Source organism: Salmo trutta, chromosome 17 (genome assembly GCF_901001165.1).
Source record: "Salmo trutta chromosome 17, fSalTru1.1, whole genome shotgun sequence".
NCBI lineage: Eukaryota > Metazoa > Chordata > Actinopteri > Salmoniformes > Salmonidae > Salmo > Salmo trutta.
In genome coordinates, this window is record NC_042973.1 from 27,040,226 (window position 1) to 27,055,768 (window position 15,543).

At 44.2% G+C, this 15,543-nt stretch overlaps 1 protein-coding gene across 3 annotated transcripts in view; it reads right to left on the reverse strand.

Moving 5' to 3' along the window:
• The window catches only part of hydin (HYDIN axonemal central pair apparatus protein), an 85,349-nt gene that overhangs the window by 16,230 nt on the left and 53,576 nt on the right, over window positions 1-15,543 (reverse strand). The window contains exons 24-49 of one of the 3 annotated variants that reach the window (XM_029696349.1): window positions 15,199-15,315; window positions 13,591-13,879; window positions 12,846-13,055; window positions 12,426-12,563; window positions 12,073-12,247; window positions 11,855-11,982; window positions 11,447-11,577; window positions 11,210-11,346; window positions 10,980-11,107; window positions 10,599-10,793; window positions 9,527-9,676; window positions 8,751-8,990; window positions 8,485-8,611; window positions 8,043-8,195; window positions 7,677-7,847; window positions 7,417-7,590; window positions 4,681-4,880; window positions 4,471-4,590; window positions 4,150-4,333; window positions 3,906-4,047; window positions 3,601-3,763; window positions 2,959-3,174; window positions 2,300-2,749; window positions 1,968-2,177; window positions 1,078-1,274; window positions 819-1,001 (exon numbers count right to left, since the gene is read on the reverse strand). In XM_029696349.1, the coding sequence (XP_029552209.1) occupies window positions 819-1,001; window positions 1,078-1,274; window positions 1,968-2,177; window positions 2,300-2,749; window positions 2,959-3,174; window positions 3,601-3,763; window positions 3,906-4,047; window positions 4,150-4,333; window positions 4,471-4,590; window positions 4,681-4,880; window positions 7,417-7,590; window positions 7,677-7,847; window positions 8,043-8,195; window positions 8,485-8,611; window positions 8,751-8,990; window positions 9,527-9,676; window positions 10,599-10,793; window positions 10,980-11,107; window positions 11,210-11,346; window positions 11,447-11,577; window positions 11,855-11,982; window positions 12,073-12,247; window positions 12,426-12,563; window positions 12,846-13,055; window positions 13,591-13,879; window positions 15,199-15,315 (4,728 nt within the window). Of the gene's footprint in view, window positions 1-818; window positions 1,002-1,077; window positions 1,275-1,967; window positions 2,178-2,299; window positions 2,750-2,958; window positions 3,175-3,600; window positions 3,764-3,905; window positions 4,048-4,149; window positions 4,334-4,470; window positions 4,609-4,680; window positions 4,881-7,416; window positions 7,591-7,676; window positions 7,848-8,042; window positions 8,196-8,484; window positions 8,653-8,750; window positions 8,991-9,526; window positions 9,677-10,598; window positions 10,794-10,979; window positions 11,108-11,209; window positions 11,347-11,446; window positions 11,578-11,854; window positions 11,983-12,072; window positions 12,248-12,425; window positions 12,564-12,845; window positions 13,056-13,590; window positions 13,880-15,198; window positions 15,316-15,543 lie in introns of those variants that run through there. The other 2 variants (XM_029696348.1, XM_029696351.1) reach the window with 2 other exon arrangements.

Consider the following 15,543-nt stretch of genomic DNA (forward strand, 5'->3'; position numbering starts at 1 on the left):
CTGAACGTACGAACAAAACGGAGGTATTTGTACATAAATATGGATTATTTGGAACAAAAACAACATTTCTTGTGGAAGTAGCAGTCCTGAGAGTGCATTCTGACAAAGATCAGCAAAGGTAAGAGAATATTTCTAATACTAATTCTGAGTTTAGGTTGCCCCGAACTTGGCGGGTGTCTGAATAGCTCACCGTGATGGCTGAGCTATGTTCTCAGAATATTGAAAAATGTGTATTTTAAAATCTGACACAGCGGTTGCATCCAGGGGTAGTCCATCTAAATAATTGTTATATATTTTGTCAACGTTTATGATGAGTATTTTTGTAAATTAATGTGCACATTCACCAGACGTTTTGGTGGGAATACATTGTCTGAACATCATGCGCCAATGTAAAATGCTGTTTTTGGATATAAATATGAACTTTATCGAACAAAACATACATGTATTGTGTAACATAATGTCCTAGGAGTGTCATCTGATGAAGATCGTCAAAGGTTAGTGCTTCATTTAGCTGTGTTTTGGGTTTTATTGACACATGTCCTTGCTTGGAAAATGGCTGTGTGATTATTTTTGTCTATGTACTCTCCTAACATAATCTAATGTTTTGCTTTCGCTGTAAAGCCTTTTTGAAATCGGACAATGTGGTTACATCAAGGAGAAGTGTATTTTTAAAATGGTGTAAAATAGTTGTATGTTTGAGAAAGTTGAATTATGACATTTTGTTGTTTTTGAATTTGCCCCACCTAGCCCATAGAAGTTAAATATATAAATTGGTTCTATTTCACAAATGTCTTCTAGAAACAAAAAACAATACTCACTTTACGTCTTTGCTGATGGATGGATATGCACAGATGCCCCTACAGTACATTTGGTACCGTCTCTTTGTACCCAACAACTCAAAGTTCAGTGTTTGGTCAAACTTGCCAGGCAATTGGGAATGGAACCAGATCTTCAGCGTCACCTCTCCATTGGGTGGGACATTCCAGCGGAATGTGGTGAGCCTATAGAAAACAACACATTTAAGTCACATTTATGCACATTAGGGTGTATTCTTATGTAGTGTATAGATTATCTCACCGCTGGTTGCGCTCCTGTTGGGATTCCTGTTGGCACTGCTCAGTGTCAGATAAGGGAGTCACAGCGTTGAGAGGAGGGGAGCGAGACTCATTGGACCTGGCCCCCTTTTTGGCTGGGGTGCGTCTCTTGTCTTTCTGACTCTCTCTGCCTGTGTCTGCCTTCTTCCCCCGTCCTTTGGTAGGGGTCACCACTTCTTCCTGTAAGACCCATTCAGTTAGACCCGACTATGATGAATAGCTTCATTAATTAAACCAAGAGAGGATGCAGTGGCTCGCAGGTCTGTGTACCCACGTCCATACCCACACATGCAATTTTGTGAGCAAAACATTTAAGCAGTTTTAGAGTTAATTTCCTGCAACTCTACACATTTTTCCATGGGGCGTAGAGAAGATTTAGCAATTTTATAACACATTTCTTGCAATTCTTCACATTTTGCCATAGGGTGGAGAGAAATGTTTGCAGTATTTAATATGATATCTAAGTGAGAGTAACTCACAAAATTAATGGGGGCCCCCCGGGCGGTAATTCAACCATTAATAAGTTTAGATAGCTGGCCGCTAGACTAACTTACCAATCTAAAAAATGTTAGCTGACATGGGCAAATTGAGTGAGTGTAAGTGACTGACATAAGAGAACAACTGCTGATGTACAACCAAATTTCGAAATTGCACCTTGTGTATTCTACTATTCTAACTCTCAACAGTAAGTTGAGATCCCTACTGAGTTGGGCCGCCAGTTGTCCATCCCTGCTCTAGACATAGTGTTATTACTGTGTCATCAATGGTGTTTTTAAAGTGAGCAAGAAGTAAAAAAAAGAAACAAGTGAATATGGTGGCAATAGTGGTTTGATGTGTGAGGTTATGCTATTTTCCATGGAGGACCAATTATACCTTGACTGAGCCTTGAGCTTCAGCCTCCATGTCTGCATCCTTCTTCTCCCCTGTTGGATCCTCTGGAACTGAGGGCACCATGAAGGTGAAGCAACTAGTGATCTGCTGTGCACTGGGCACAGGCCTCTTCTTAGGGTAGGGTATGACAGAGAATATAGTGCAGGGGGGGATAGGAGGACCCTTGGGTCCCAGGCCTAAACCATCCAACACCTGAGGGACAGAGTAGGTGGACATCATCTAAAGCTTTTTTATCAAAAATTGTCATAGGGATAAAATATAAAATGAAGGGAGAGTATTACTGCAATAAATAAGGAAATAAGTATCTACTGTACCTCTTCAAGAGGCGGCAGTTTGTTGCTCTTCAGGATCTCTATTCCGCTAAGATAGTCCCTCCCAGTAACAGAAAGGAGGATGTGGGGCACAGTCTCAGGTGCAGCCTCCCTGTCCCCTCCCTCAGACCCCTCCACTGCTAGAAGGGTCTGGCTAGGGGCTGGAGACACCAGCTTCACATCTGTGGCATCTGCCTTCAACTTCTCCTTCTCCAAGCGCTCCTTCTCCTTCTCTACCTTCTCCTTCTCCCGCTCTTTCTTGGTCTTCTTGCCAGAGGGGGCCTGTCTCTCAGGGACTACTTCCTCTGGCTCCTGGATGTTGTCTTCAGAGAACAGGGGCTGGAGGAGTTGACCCTGGGCTCGATCCCAGAACTGTAGGATGTGGAGAAGCTGGGGCTGGCTCTGCTCGTAGAGCCTGAACCGAGACAGCAGCAGCCGGTCACCCTCACTAGACTACAGGGAACAGAAGGAGTAGAGGAGTTTCAATTACAGGCCAGTTAAACAGATATTAAATGTTTCATTCATCTGGGTGTCAGCTATTGTTTAAAAGATATGAGGTACAATCGTAAAAGGAGGAGAGGAACTAGTTCATATTCAAAAGTAGTTTGTCACGTAATGGCTGTGCGTTCTTATGCTTCACTTTATTTATAAGGGTATCATACCAGCTCCCTCTCTGGGTCCTCGCTTGGTAATGGAGACTCATCCTGACCCCCTGCCTTGCCCTCTTTGGGCTTCTTCTTCTTGGGTCCATCCTCTGGTTCTCTAGTGCCCTCTGTGGGAGAGTCTTTATACTCCTTGCCGTCAGCACAGGAGGACATTTTTCTCCCATCTTTCACCGGCTGGTCCAGTTTTGTCTCTGAGCGTAGGGCACTTGCAGACTGTCAGTGTAAAGTGGAAATAAGGGAGGAAAACATTAAGAAATGTCATTTGTTATGCTACCACTTCTCCTATGCGCTGCAATGAGCACCGTGTGATGCAGTTTCTTTTAAAGACATTTTTATTAGTTCTAAATTGGACAATCAACAATTACAGAAATACTATTTTATTTTTTCCCACCCCCCCTCCCCCAACTCAAAGATAAAGACAAAAACATAACAACAATCAAACATTAACAACAGAAAAAAGTCCTCACATTTCCAATAATAAAAACAAATAACAATTATATTATGTAGTCACAGATAATGCAAATTACGCTTCACCTATAGCCAATATTCACATAATATAACAGAGAATATACAGATTTACAGTTCCAATGCTTCTATAATACAGTGTGACACAGTTTGCTGATCTGACGAAACACTGACCTGTTTTCCTCCAAGCTGACTCTTCTTCCCTGATGAGTCGTCCTTGGCAGGCTCCTTCTTGCCTTTCTTGTTTTTCTTTTTCATCTCCTCTTCTTCTCTCACTCTCTCTAGCTCCTCTTGTTGTCTCCTCTCCTCCTGTTCCCTTTCTGCCCGCTCTTGTTCCCTATCACATTTACATACATTTACATTAACATAAACTCTACAATTACATACATAATTATTCACATTCCAGTCTGTTTAAACCACTCTCTAAGTCAGACACATTGCTATACCTAATATTTGCATAAGTATTTTTCATCCAATACCTGCGCTTTCGTTCTCTCAGTGCCACAAGGTGTCTGAGGTCGATGCTCTCTTTCTCCTCCTCTGGCAGGGCATCATACTCCTCCTCATCCATTTCTTGCAAGCGCAGCTTCTCCTTCTCAGCATGCTCCCTCTGTAAGACCTCTGTGAAGGAAGGAGTGTTATTACCAGTCACTGTAGTAATTACCTCAAACTATTGTTTAGTTTAGCACAGCTCCCAGATCCTTTGGTCAAGCTTGTCCTCACCCTCTGCCTCTCTCTGTGCCCTCTCCTTGGCCTTGAAGGCATAGTAGTTGTTGGAGAGATTGACCATGTAGATGAAGGATCTGTTGTTGAAGGCCTTGAGGATGATCTGTAGGGTGCTGCTGGGGGAGAGGCTGTACAGCGTCTCCAGCCCGTCCATCACAACACCCCGGTGACAGTCACTCAGCTGCCAGGGGACAACACATACATTCCATTCATCATCAACACTCTCGACGATCACACAGGAGATTCATTGAGGGTCCATCCCAGACCAAGGACTGGGAGGCCCATATAGGCTCTGTGTCTCTCAGTACTGTATATCACCTGCAGTCTCTCTGAGAGGATGCCCACCAGCAGTTGGTCTGGTAGCAGGCAGCTCATCAGGCCCAGCTCTCCCACCTGGCTCACACTGATGCTGAGCTGCCGGTGGATAGGACCACCACCCTGCACAGAAAGCAAGCACTAATAAGAGGCATTACAAACTGTGTCCTAGCTTTGATATAGTAATACACACTATTGTGATGATCAGGGTACCATTGAGGGGGCGGTGGGCTGTGATCCGTCGATCCTCTTCCCTCCCACAACACTGTTCTTGTTACGTGTAGAGATGGAAGAGGCTGGAGCTTTGGGGTCAATGACTTGACTGCCCTCAGCTGTGTGTTTGGCTACAGCCTCCACACTCAGAGTACCAGCACCCTGACCAGCAGGTCCCATCACCTCCACCACAGCCTGGGCTGTACACACACACACACACACACACACACACACACACACACACACACACACACACACATTACACCTACAGTTAGACAAAAAATTCAAAAATTATCTGCCGAAATTGTTGCAAGCCCTATTACTAGCCTGTTCAACCTCTCTTTCGTATCGTCTGAGATTCCCAAAGATTGGAAAGTGTCACGTCCTGAGCAGCAGAGGTAGTAATTGTATTATATTTGGTCAGGACGTGGCAGAGGGGTATTTGTTTCATATGGTTCGGGTTGTGTGTGTTATTTAAGGGGTGTTTGGTTTATGTAGTCTGGGGTTTGAGTAATTGTTCTAGTGTTGGTTTTCTGTGGTTTTCTAGTCTGTCTATTTCTGTGTGGTTTGTGTGGCTCCCGATCAGGAACAGTTGTACGTCGTTGTTCCTGATTGGGAGTCATATATTAGATGCTTGTTTTCACCTGGGTTTTTTTGTGGGTAGTTGTATTTTGCACTGCTGTTATTTATTTAGCCTGTGAAACTGTCGGGCTGTCATTCTTTGTTTTCTTGTGTTTTTCGTGTTCACTAATTATTATTAAATATTATGATGAACATGCAACCCGCTGCGCCTTGGTCCTCTCTCTCCTACGACAGCCGTTACAGAAAGCTGCCGCGGTCATCCCCCTCTTCAAAGAGGGTGAAACTCTAGATCCAAACTGCTACAGACCTATATCTATCCTACCTTGTCTTTCTAAGGTCTTCGAAAGCCAAGTTAACAAACAGATTACCGACCATTTCGAATCCCACCGTACCTTCTCCCGCTATGCAATCTTTTTTCAGAGCTGGTCATGGGTGCACCTCAGCCACGCTCAAGGTCCTAAACGACATCATAACCGCCATCGATAAGAGACATTACTGTGCAGCCGTATTCATCGACCTGGCCAAGGCTTTCGACTCTGTCAATCACCACATTCTTATTGGCAGACTCGACAGACTTGGTTTCTCAAATGATTGCCTCGCCTGGTTTACCAACTACTTCTCTGATAGAGTTCAGTGTGTCAAATCAGAGGGCCTGTTGTCTGGACCTCTGGCAGTATCTATGGGTGTGCCACAGGGTTCAATTCTCGGGCTGACTCTCTTCTCTGTATACATCAATGATGTTGCTCTTGCTGCTGGTGATTTTCTGATCCACCTCTACGCAGACGACACCATTCTGTATACTTCTGGCCCCTCTTTGGACACTGTGTTAACTAACCTCCAGACGAGCTTCAATGCCATACAACTCTCCTTCCGTGGCCTCCAACTGCTCTTAAACGCAAGTAAAACTAAATGCATGCTATTCAATCGATCACTGCCCGCACCTGCTCGCCCGTCCAGCATCACTACTCTGGACGGCTCTGACTTAGAATACGTGGACAATTACAAATACCTGGGTGTCTTGTTAGACTGTAAACTCTCCTTCCAGACTCACATTAAGCATCTCCAATCCAAAATTAAATCTAGAATCTGCTTCCTATTTCGCAACAAAGCATCCTTCACTCATGCTGCCAAACATACCCTCGTAAAACTGACCATCCTACCGATCATCGACTTCGGCGATGTCATCTATAAAATAGCCTCCAACACTCTACTCAACAAACTGGATGCAGTCTATCACAGTGCCATCCGTTTTGTCACCGAAGCCCCATACACTACCCACCATTGCGACCTGTACGCTCTCGTTGGTTGGCCCTCGCTTCATACTCGTCGCCAAACCCACTGGCTACAGGTTATCTACAAGTCTCTGCTAGGTAAAGCCCCGCCTTATCTCAGCTCACTGGTCACCATAGCAGCACCCACTCTTAGCACGCTCTTAGCGCTCCAGCAGGTATATCTCACTGGTCAGCCCCAAAGCCAATTCCTGCTTTGGTCATCTTTCCTTCCAGTTCTCTGCTGCCAATGACTGTAACGAACTGCAAAAACCTCTGAAGCTGGAGACTCATATCTCCCTCACTAGCTTTAAGCACCAGCTGTCAGAGCAGCTCACAGATCACTGCACCTGTACATAGCCCATCTGTAAACAGCCCATCTATCTACCTACCTCATCCCCAAACTGTATTTATTTATTTATCTTGCTCCTTTGCACCCCAGTATCTCTACTTGCACATTCATCTTCTGCACATCTACCATTCCAGTGTTTAATTGCTATATTGTAATTACTTCGCCACCATGGCCTATTTATTGCCTTAACTTACCTCATTTGCACTCACTGTATATAGACTTTTTGTTTTATTTTGTTCTACTGTATTATTGACTGTATGTTTTGTTTATTTCATGTGTAAATCTGTGTTGTTGTATGTGTCGAATTGCTATGCTTTATCTTGGCCAGGTCGCAGTTGCAAATGAGAACTTGTTCTCAACTAGCCTACCTGGTTAAATAAAGGTGAAATTAAAATGTAAAAAATAGCCTAGTTCATCCACAGATAGTTTACTGTTAGGCTTTAATGCCATAAATGACCATTTGTTTGATACAGTTATCATTGGCTGAGAGAGAGAGACACACCAAAAATACCTATCCATTAAGCTGAGACTCACCGGCCTCCTCCACCCTCTTCTGAGCATGCTCCATAGCAGCCTTGGCACACAGCTCTCGGGCCCGCAGGCCAGCAGAGGTCATCCCTGAGGACATTGCCTCCAGCACTACAGCATCAACGCTCAGACACGCTGCACCATAGTATTTGGCCAGAGTCACTGCTGTGCCTGTTTTACCTGCACAGAGATACATGCAAATGGTTGAAAGAAAAAACTGAGTGTTGAAAGTGTTGAAATCTTTTGGTGGATGTGCCACTCTTTACCTGAGAGGGGAGCCCCATGCACAATGATTGCGATGCCCCGGCGGTTTCGTGCAGCCTGGCCCTCAGGTGACAGGTCAATGCCCATGTGGCGTGCAATAGCTCTGGACACTGGGTTGACCTCCAGGTCCCCCACACTGGCAGTCCTGCTTTCCACTGTGTCTTTGATCAGGTCTGTGACAGAATGCAACATGATACCTGCTGTCTTTGATCTCTATAACTATTACAATGTCTGTGGTATCCTGTGGCAAAGTTGTGTACTGTGAGCAGCGTGAGAGCTGTTCAGCTATTCTGTCTGTTTCTTCAAGGTAATCTGTACTGTTCTGAATGTTGTGATGTTAATGTTATATATTTGGTCTTGTTCAGTACCTCCACATGGAGTCCCATCCTTGGAGGGAGCTGCCTCTTTCTCCTCCTCCACGAATCGTTCTAGAAGGGGTGGGGTGGCTAGCTCCTCCTCCTGCTCTCCTTTGTCCCCTGCCTCAGACGCCTCCTCATCTTTAGGGGAGCCAGCCTTGGACTCTGGGGAACCAGACAAAGCTCTGCGTCAGTGAGAACTTCCATTACAGATGATCCCAGATCAAATCAAAGCTTACACTGCAGCTCAAACTAGGCCCTTTACACAGTAAGTCCCAGAGCTCACCCCTATGGATTATACATGACCTCTAAATAAGTAAGCCATCAGTAAATATTAATCTACTGCTCTGCAGAGGCTCCCATTTTGTAGATATGTCTTATCCATCCTGATAAGAGATAATTGAACAGTCTGGTTGCAGAATGAGAGTGTGGTTCCACTGCAGAGCAGACCTACCATTCTCCTCCTCACAGTTGTGTTCATTGTAATAGTCGATTAGCTCAGGAGGTAGTGACTCTCCCGGGGCGCGTGGGGGCAACAACAGGACGTTCTGGACATCATAGCCCTTCATCATACGCAGAATCTTGAGAGGGAGAGATTAAATCCAAACATTCTTTCTTAGTGCTTGAAAGGTAAGAAAACAGAAATGGAACAAAGGAGAAATTAGTTAAAAGAACCATGTCTTCCAGAGTGCACCATTAGAGGCAGCCAATTGATTTCACCTTATCTTCCTCCAGGTATTTCTTGTCAAACTCCAGGGAGTAGAACTCAATGGGAAAGGGGCAGGGGTTCCGTACGATCACTTCAGCCTCCTCTCCAGCACTGAATGGCAGGGTGGGTCCCAGCTCCAGCACAGAGGAGGAGAACTCCAGCTGGGGCTCCTCTCCCTGCCCCTGGGCCAGCAGCAACATCCTCTGGGTGCTTTGGGCCACTGACACCACCAGCCTCTGGCTGTACGTCCTCTATGGCGAACAACACAGCCAAGATGATAGTTACAGTACATCACAGGGAAGCAACCACACACCATCTGCAGCCCAGCCAACAGTCTCTCTCTCGCAGTATTCCCTGTGGTGTATGTCTCTCCTGGACTCTTCAACATTACTTAGACCAACAAGTCATGTACTGTAGAGGCTTCACCAAGCTTTTAACTAGGTTCAGCTAATCTCCACGAGACACCATCAAGACTCTAAGGCAGCAGACCTGTCTTTGGGGTGTGTGTGGTGAGTGTGTATCTGATGGAGGAGATCCATACTGCAGCAGAGAGAGATAAGGCCCTCTGTGAGTCTGGTCTCTTATCTGTGTCTCCCAGCTCAACCTGACTCCATCATTCATGAGAAAGATGAGCTCTGGAAATATTGTGCAAATGTCGACATGCAGTGTTAACAGAACAAACAAGAGACAGGGTCAAACTGTTTCTGTCATTATGAGAGAACAGTGTTCCTTGTAGTCATGACAGCTTAAATATATTGAACTGTTATGGGCCCCTGGTTTTCCTTACCCCCTCGGCTGGGCTGAATTTGACCTGGACGTTGACTCTATCTCCTGGATACAGCACGCCTGTTGAAGGTAGCATTTCAAATACCACAGGAGGAGGACACTGTTCCAATCTGGCCTTCCGTCTCAGGTGGAGGGGGACATGCTTGTCAATCTACACACAGGCCATAGACACATATTCCTCGAGTTTTTAACAATTATTAACAGGTCATAAATAACAGGGATACAATATCTATACCCTAGACTAATTAGAGAATCCCAAATGAATAACTATGTGGATAACGTCATTACTGAAGAGGAATTTATGTATCATGATGTCGGCATGCTCTGTAATACTAGGACGTCTTATTGGTAAAGATAAAGACCAAAATATGAATGAGATGAGCTTGACTGCCCCTCAGTAGACTCAGTGTGGGGCCTGGGGTCTATAATTATCCTCTGAAGACACAAGACAAGAAGTAAAATGAGCCAAAGCCTTGCAGCTTAATGCCCTTAATATCCAGTTTTAAAAGCTTTAATCCATCATAAAACACGAGATAATGAACAAAAGTGCCCTTAATTAGCTATTTGTGTTAACGGTAACAGCACATAATTTAGGTTGAACACACTCTATTTGAAGGTCGTGTTCTTTTTTACTCTACAGTGTTGCTGCCTACTGTTTGGCTTTTCCTCCAGTCAAATGACCAAATCGCCCTCTAGTGGCCTCATGGGTGGAATGGTTTTAATATGTTGTATTAATAAAATACAATGCTGAAAATACGATGTTTCTTTTTAAACAGTTTTGTTACATTTCAGTCTTCTGTGATGTATATAAAGTGTAATATTGGGATGCAAACTCAAAATGTAATACATTTCAACTCTGTATCTGACATGGTACTGGTGTCTTCTTTTTCTAAGCCCATAACCATGTGTGTGAGGTGTATACTTTTGTTTCAAAGTAGATTTTAAGACTACCAAGAAACACTCTGTGTGACCCTGATTTAGCCCACTGCAGTAAAAAGTTAAAAAGCACAAGAATCTAAAATACCAGGAGGCAATACAGTACAGTATACTGGTGCATAAGTTGGGTATTGTACCTTCTTCCTGGGCCGTTGCTCCTCTGTGATGCTCCACTCACAGGGGACAGGCTCGGGGTTGAACAGCTGGACGGTGGTTACCTGACACAGCCCACACTGGATGCTGTCAAACTGCAGCGTATCCGTGGAGACTGTGAGGGAGGGCATGGTGACTACGGCACACAGATGGACCTGCACTGCAGGGCCCCCAACCACCTGGTAATCACAACACACAGCATAATGACACCATGGCACATTCAGCCTGTTTGACCTTAAAAAAGATGGGTCTAAATATTTAATGTGGTGGGAAAGCAATAAAACTTAAAATACACTCAAGAAGCTTTAGGAAATAAATGTGATATAATGAAGTAGAGAACTACAGGTACAGTTTCCCTACTGTACCTGTATAGGCATGACAGTGTTGATATCCCCTAAATTCAGATTTGCTCCACGTGGGTCAAACTTCACTTCAAAGGTCTCAGTCTCACAATAGGGCAGATTCTTCACTCTATCCAGCTCTACAACAAATCCTGGAGAAAAAACAAATCTATTGTTAAAAATTATCCATAATATTCCCCAAACAGCCACACAGCTCCATATGTAGCTACTTTAAGGAATACTGGAGAACCTACCTGTGCCTGTGAGTGGGCGGCGGTCAGCCCGGAAGGACACAGACATGGGTCCAGTGTTTGTCACTTTGACTATGTGGTTAGGAACACTACCATGGATCACATAGCCAAAATCCAGTGTGTACTCCGGCAGGAGGAATCTAAACATGAGACACAATGAGATCCCACTTTCAGTAATGAGTCAAATATACAGTATGCATAGCCATGGAGGAGAGATGGTGCATTTGCATGTGAGCCTACCTGCTAAGCTTCTTGCGCCACTTGCTAGTGGAGGCAGGTGTGTCTCTATTGTCCACTTGTCTGTTCTCAACAGCCATGGCATTCTGTTTCACCAAGAGCCTCTCTACCTCCATCTGCAGCAGGGCATCATACTGCACACAGAGAGACAGAAATCAATTTTCACACACATCTGGCCACACAGCACAGGTATCATGTCCGCCATACAAACTGAACACAGCTTTGTTTCGTCTTATTAAGACAATCATAATGGTGAGATCTATGTAAAAAAAATACATTTTAATACATTTTAGAATAAGGCTGTAATGTAACAAAATGTGGAAAAAGTCAAAGGGTCTGAATACTTTCCAAATACACTGTACATGAATCAAGGTGAACGTGATGAGTGATTGTGATACAGTAGGTACTGACTGTAGGGATGTAGTCCTTGTCTGACAGGTGGCCATTTCCAGTAGCAGGCCGGCTGATGCCCATTTCCCTCCTGTCCTCCTCCAGAGCCTCCTTGGCCTCCTTCACCACTGCAGTATACCTCTCATCATCTACACAATACAAGAATAGCAAGTTACACACTGCAACAAAACAGTTTTAGAGTATCAAGATAGACCTCCACAATGACCAAAGGCACATACTGAGCTCTCTGGGTAGGTCCAGGCACACCCTGGGGAAGATGCCCTCTCCTCTGAGAGTGATGCTCTCTGGCTCAAAGAAAGCCACCTGCAGCTGGAATGTCTTGTGGAAGACCTCAGGGACCCCAGGGAGATAGTACACTGAAAGCTTCTGCTCTGCATTCGCCTCAATGTAACCCTGTGAGTAATGAGAGAAAAACAAAGGGTTACATAAAATACATAAAAATGGTATCCACAAGTTCATCTGGCTCTGCCAAAATCCCTTGAAAGTAACTACATAAAGGGTGTATGTAGTTACACTAAAGGATTGGTAGACTGTAAAAGGGAGGGATCCCCTGTGCTGTGGGCTGTCTCACCATTTTGGGGATGACCAGGGGATGTCCAGGCCGAGGGTCCTCACACACATCCTTCTCCCCCAACAGAGCACTGAACTGAAAGCCCACCTTCCCTGTGTTCCTCAGGGTGATCTCTGCCTCGGCCACATGGTCAAACAACTGCAGGAGAAAGAAGGGAAGAAGAAGAAGAGCGGGAATGGATCCAAACAATGTATGCTGAACCGGCAAGGATAAGATTCTGCTGATTCACTCCTTTAAAAATAAAAAAATCAATAAGTCCTTGTTTGAATATCAATGATAATTACCTGAATGCATTCATTGCATACCCAAACAGGGACGAATGAAAAACACAAGCAAAGAAAGCCAACACAGATACCTCTATCCTTCACAAGTGAACTGGACTCAACTAACACAGCCTCAGGGTGACCATAGTACAAATACCTGAAGGCCAAAGTCTATCTCTGTTCTGTTCAGGCTGTAGGTGACTAGTGAAGCCTCTCCTTTGAGTGTGATTTCATACGTGGGGCCCTCCTCGACCTCACACAGAGCCAGAACCTGACCACTGATGTCAGCATGACCGTAAAAGGAGAAGGACACCAGCTGACTTTCACCTGGCTCCAGCAGCCCATATATAGGTAGGATATCAAACACCTGCATCAAGGAGAGAGGAGGAGAGAAATATAAGGAGGTATACAGTAGGTCAGAACAATGATAGACCGATAGAGAAAGGCAAGGACATATGGATAGAACAACAGTGAGAGGGTAGGGGATGCACAAAGGAATAGTTGATAAGAGGTGAGAAACTTTGATTCAATACTGTAATTCAATTCAACAATGTTCTCTGTGAGTCCAATGCAGCCATTTTCTCTCAATATTAAATAATTTCTGAGTAACAATTAAGTAAGGTACTGTGATTGATTTCAATGAAATTGGTGAAAAATAATCGAAAATAACTTCTTAGCAAAGATCAATTTCTCAAACAAGAATTCTGCTAGGACTGCCTGGTCTGAGTGGGGAGGGGAAAACTGAAAACTAGCTGTTATTGGCAGAGAGGTTCGGAACTCTTTTGTATTGGTCTATTAATTAATTTACCACCTGGTGATGTCACCATGGAAGGCCAAAACTCCATCCTACCAAAACAGAGAGGAAAGCTTATCAGCTGGGCACCTGATAGTGTGTACTGTACCTCCTCCACTCCAACACTGGGGTGGTCTTTTGTAGTGCGGCTTGCTGTGCTTGTGTTCTGATCAGTACTGGCTGGCCACTGTGCTGGTGAGGTCCTGCTGATCTCCTGTCTGCTGGGGTTGTAGCTGCCTCGCCCCTGGCTCTGCCTCCCTTCTGTGATGAGAGTGAGTGTGACTGGAGCTGACAGGGGATCTTTGGGAGTGCCCTTCCCCTCCTTAGTCTCATTCTCTTGGTCTCCCTTCTCTTCCTCCACCTTCTCATCCAGGAACAGTTTGGGAACCTCAATTTCCCTGAAGAATAAGTATATATTGTGTTATGTTATATCTACAGTATTGAACTGTAATAAAGACAACTCACTGGATATTTAATCTTGGATCAAGTAAGGGATCCAAGTAACAGACACATTAACAAAGTAAAAAATAAAGTTTAATTTGTCTATTAAAATTAGCAATAAAATAAATCAGTGAAAGAATTCATACTAGCACAGTAAGTCCTCTGAGAAGCTTCCTGATCCTCCCCCAACAACACTCTCTCGTCTCTCTCTCTCCCTGCCCCCTCCTCGGTAGCTACACGCTTGGTACATCCATGAGGTTAATTAATTACAGAATGCTCATTAATTACTGCCATTTTAATAGAACTGCTCCAATGAACTGAAAACATATTTTGCAAGAAAGGGGACCGGACAGATGTTGCCAGATAATAAATGAGAGACAGACATGCACATTGACAGAAATGTAGTGAAATGGCGACATGGAGAAACACACAGATACATACAGAGATACAAAATACAAGGAGACATGGTGATGAAAGAGACAAAGCAGGTAGTGCCTGCAGACTATAGTAAGAGTAGGTGTTTTGGGGAGTAACAGCAGGGGGCAGTGTTGTATGGGGAATTCTACGGCAGTTCATGCCACCAGCAAAGATCATTTAACAAGTAAAATTAATATTCTCCGGAGGACCACTGTCAGGAAGAACCACCATATTTTCTCTCACTATACAATATAGGATTTTAAGCTTTCTATCTTGTCCCATTGCTCTCATTTGTAAGCATTTGTGTGTGTGTGTGTGTGTGTGTGTGTGTGTGTGTGTGTGTGTGTGTGTGTGTGTGTGTGTGTGTGTGTGAGTGCACATGTATGTGCATGTGTGTGTCTGTGCACGAGTGTGTGTATGTGCTGACATTCCATCACACTAATCCCCAGACACCTCAGAAGTCTCTGGAACAAATAACATTTCAATTACACAAAACTATCAGCAGAGAGAAAAGTTGATTTTTTTTATATCGTTTATGTAGCCCACGAAGCCCAATGCCTTTTCAAAGATTGACTGAAGTGAAGACCCTCATGGGAGATGCTGAAATGATTATTCTCTGCTATAATTGGGCTAGATGCTGACAATCCAGTTCTTCAACCATTTGGAATTATTTCCAGTTAATGTGAAGTTAAAAAAATGTGATTCTATATGCAGTCACTATCATATGAAATAAGCCTGCTGTGAATCTCTGATCTCAAATATCGCTCTATATGTTGGCATGATATAAATACATTATAATGCTCATTCTATTCAGATACAGGGTGCAAGTACTGGAGCTTGGTGAACGGCAGGATCAGACCTGTTTGAGTCCACTCTGATGTCAATGTTTCTATTTTTGGACAGGTCCCATCGTGTATCCCTCTCCTCCTCATGTGTGGTCACTCTTCCCTCACTCACGTTGGTCTGCTCTGGAAACCTGAGGAAGTGTAATCCATCAGCACCAAATCAGAAATGGACAGCAAGGGGCTTGAGCTGGTCAAGACAAACTGTCCGTCAGCAACATACACGCCGTAAATCAGTTAGCTAAGCGGATGAAAATGGTGCAATAATAATAATAGCAGAATCACCAATGATTGAATTACTGATAGGTATTTAATTAGCAGGTTGGCCTGTGCATTGTGTAAACCCTGTGAATATTGATAGG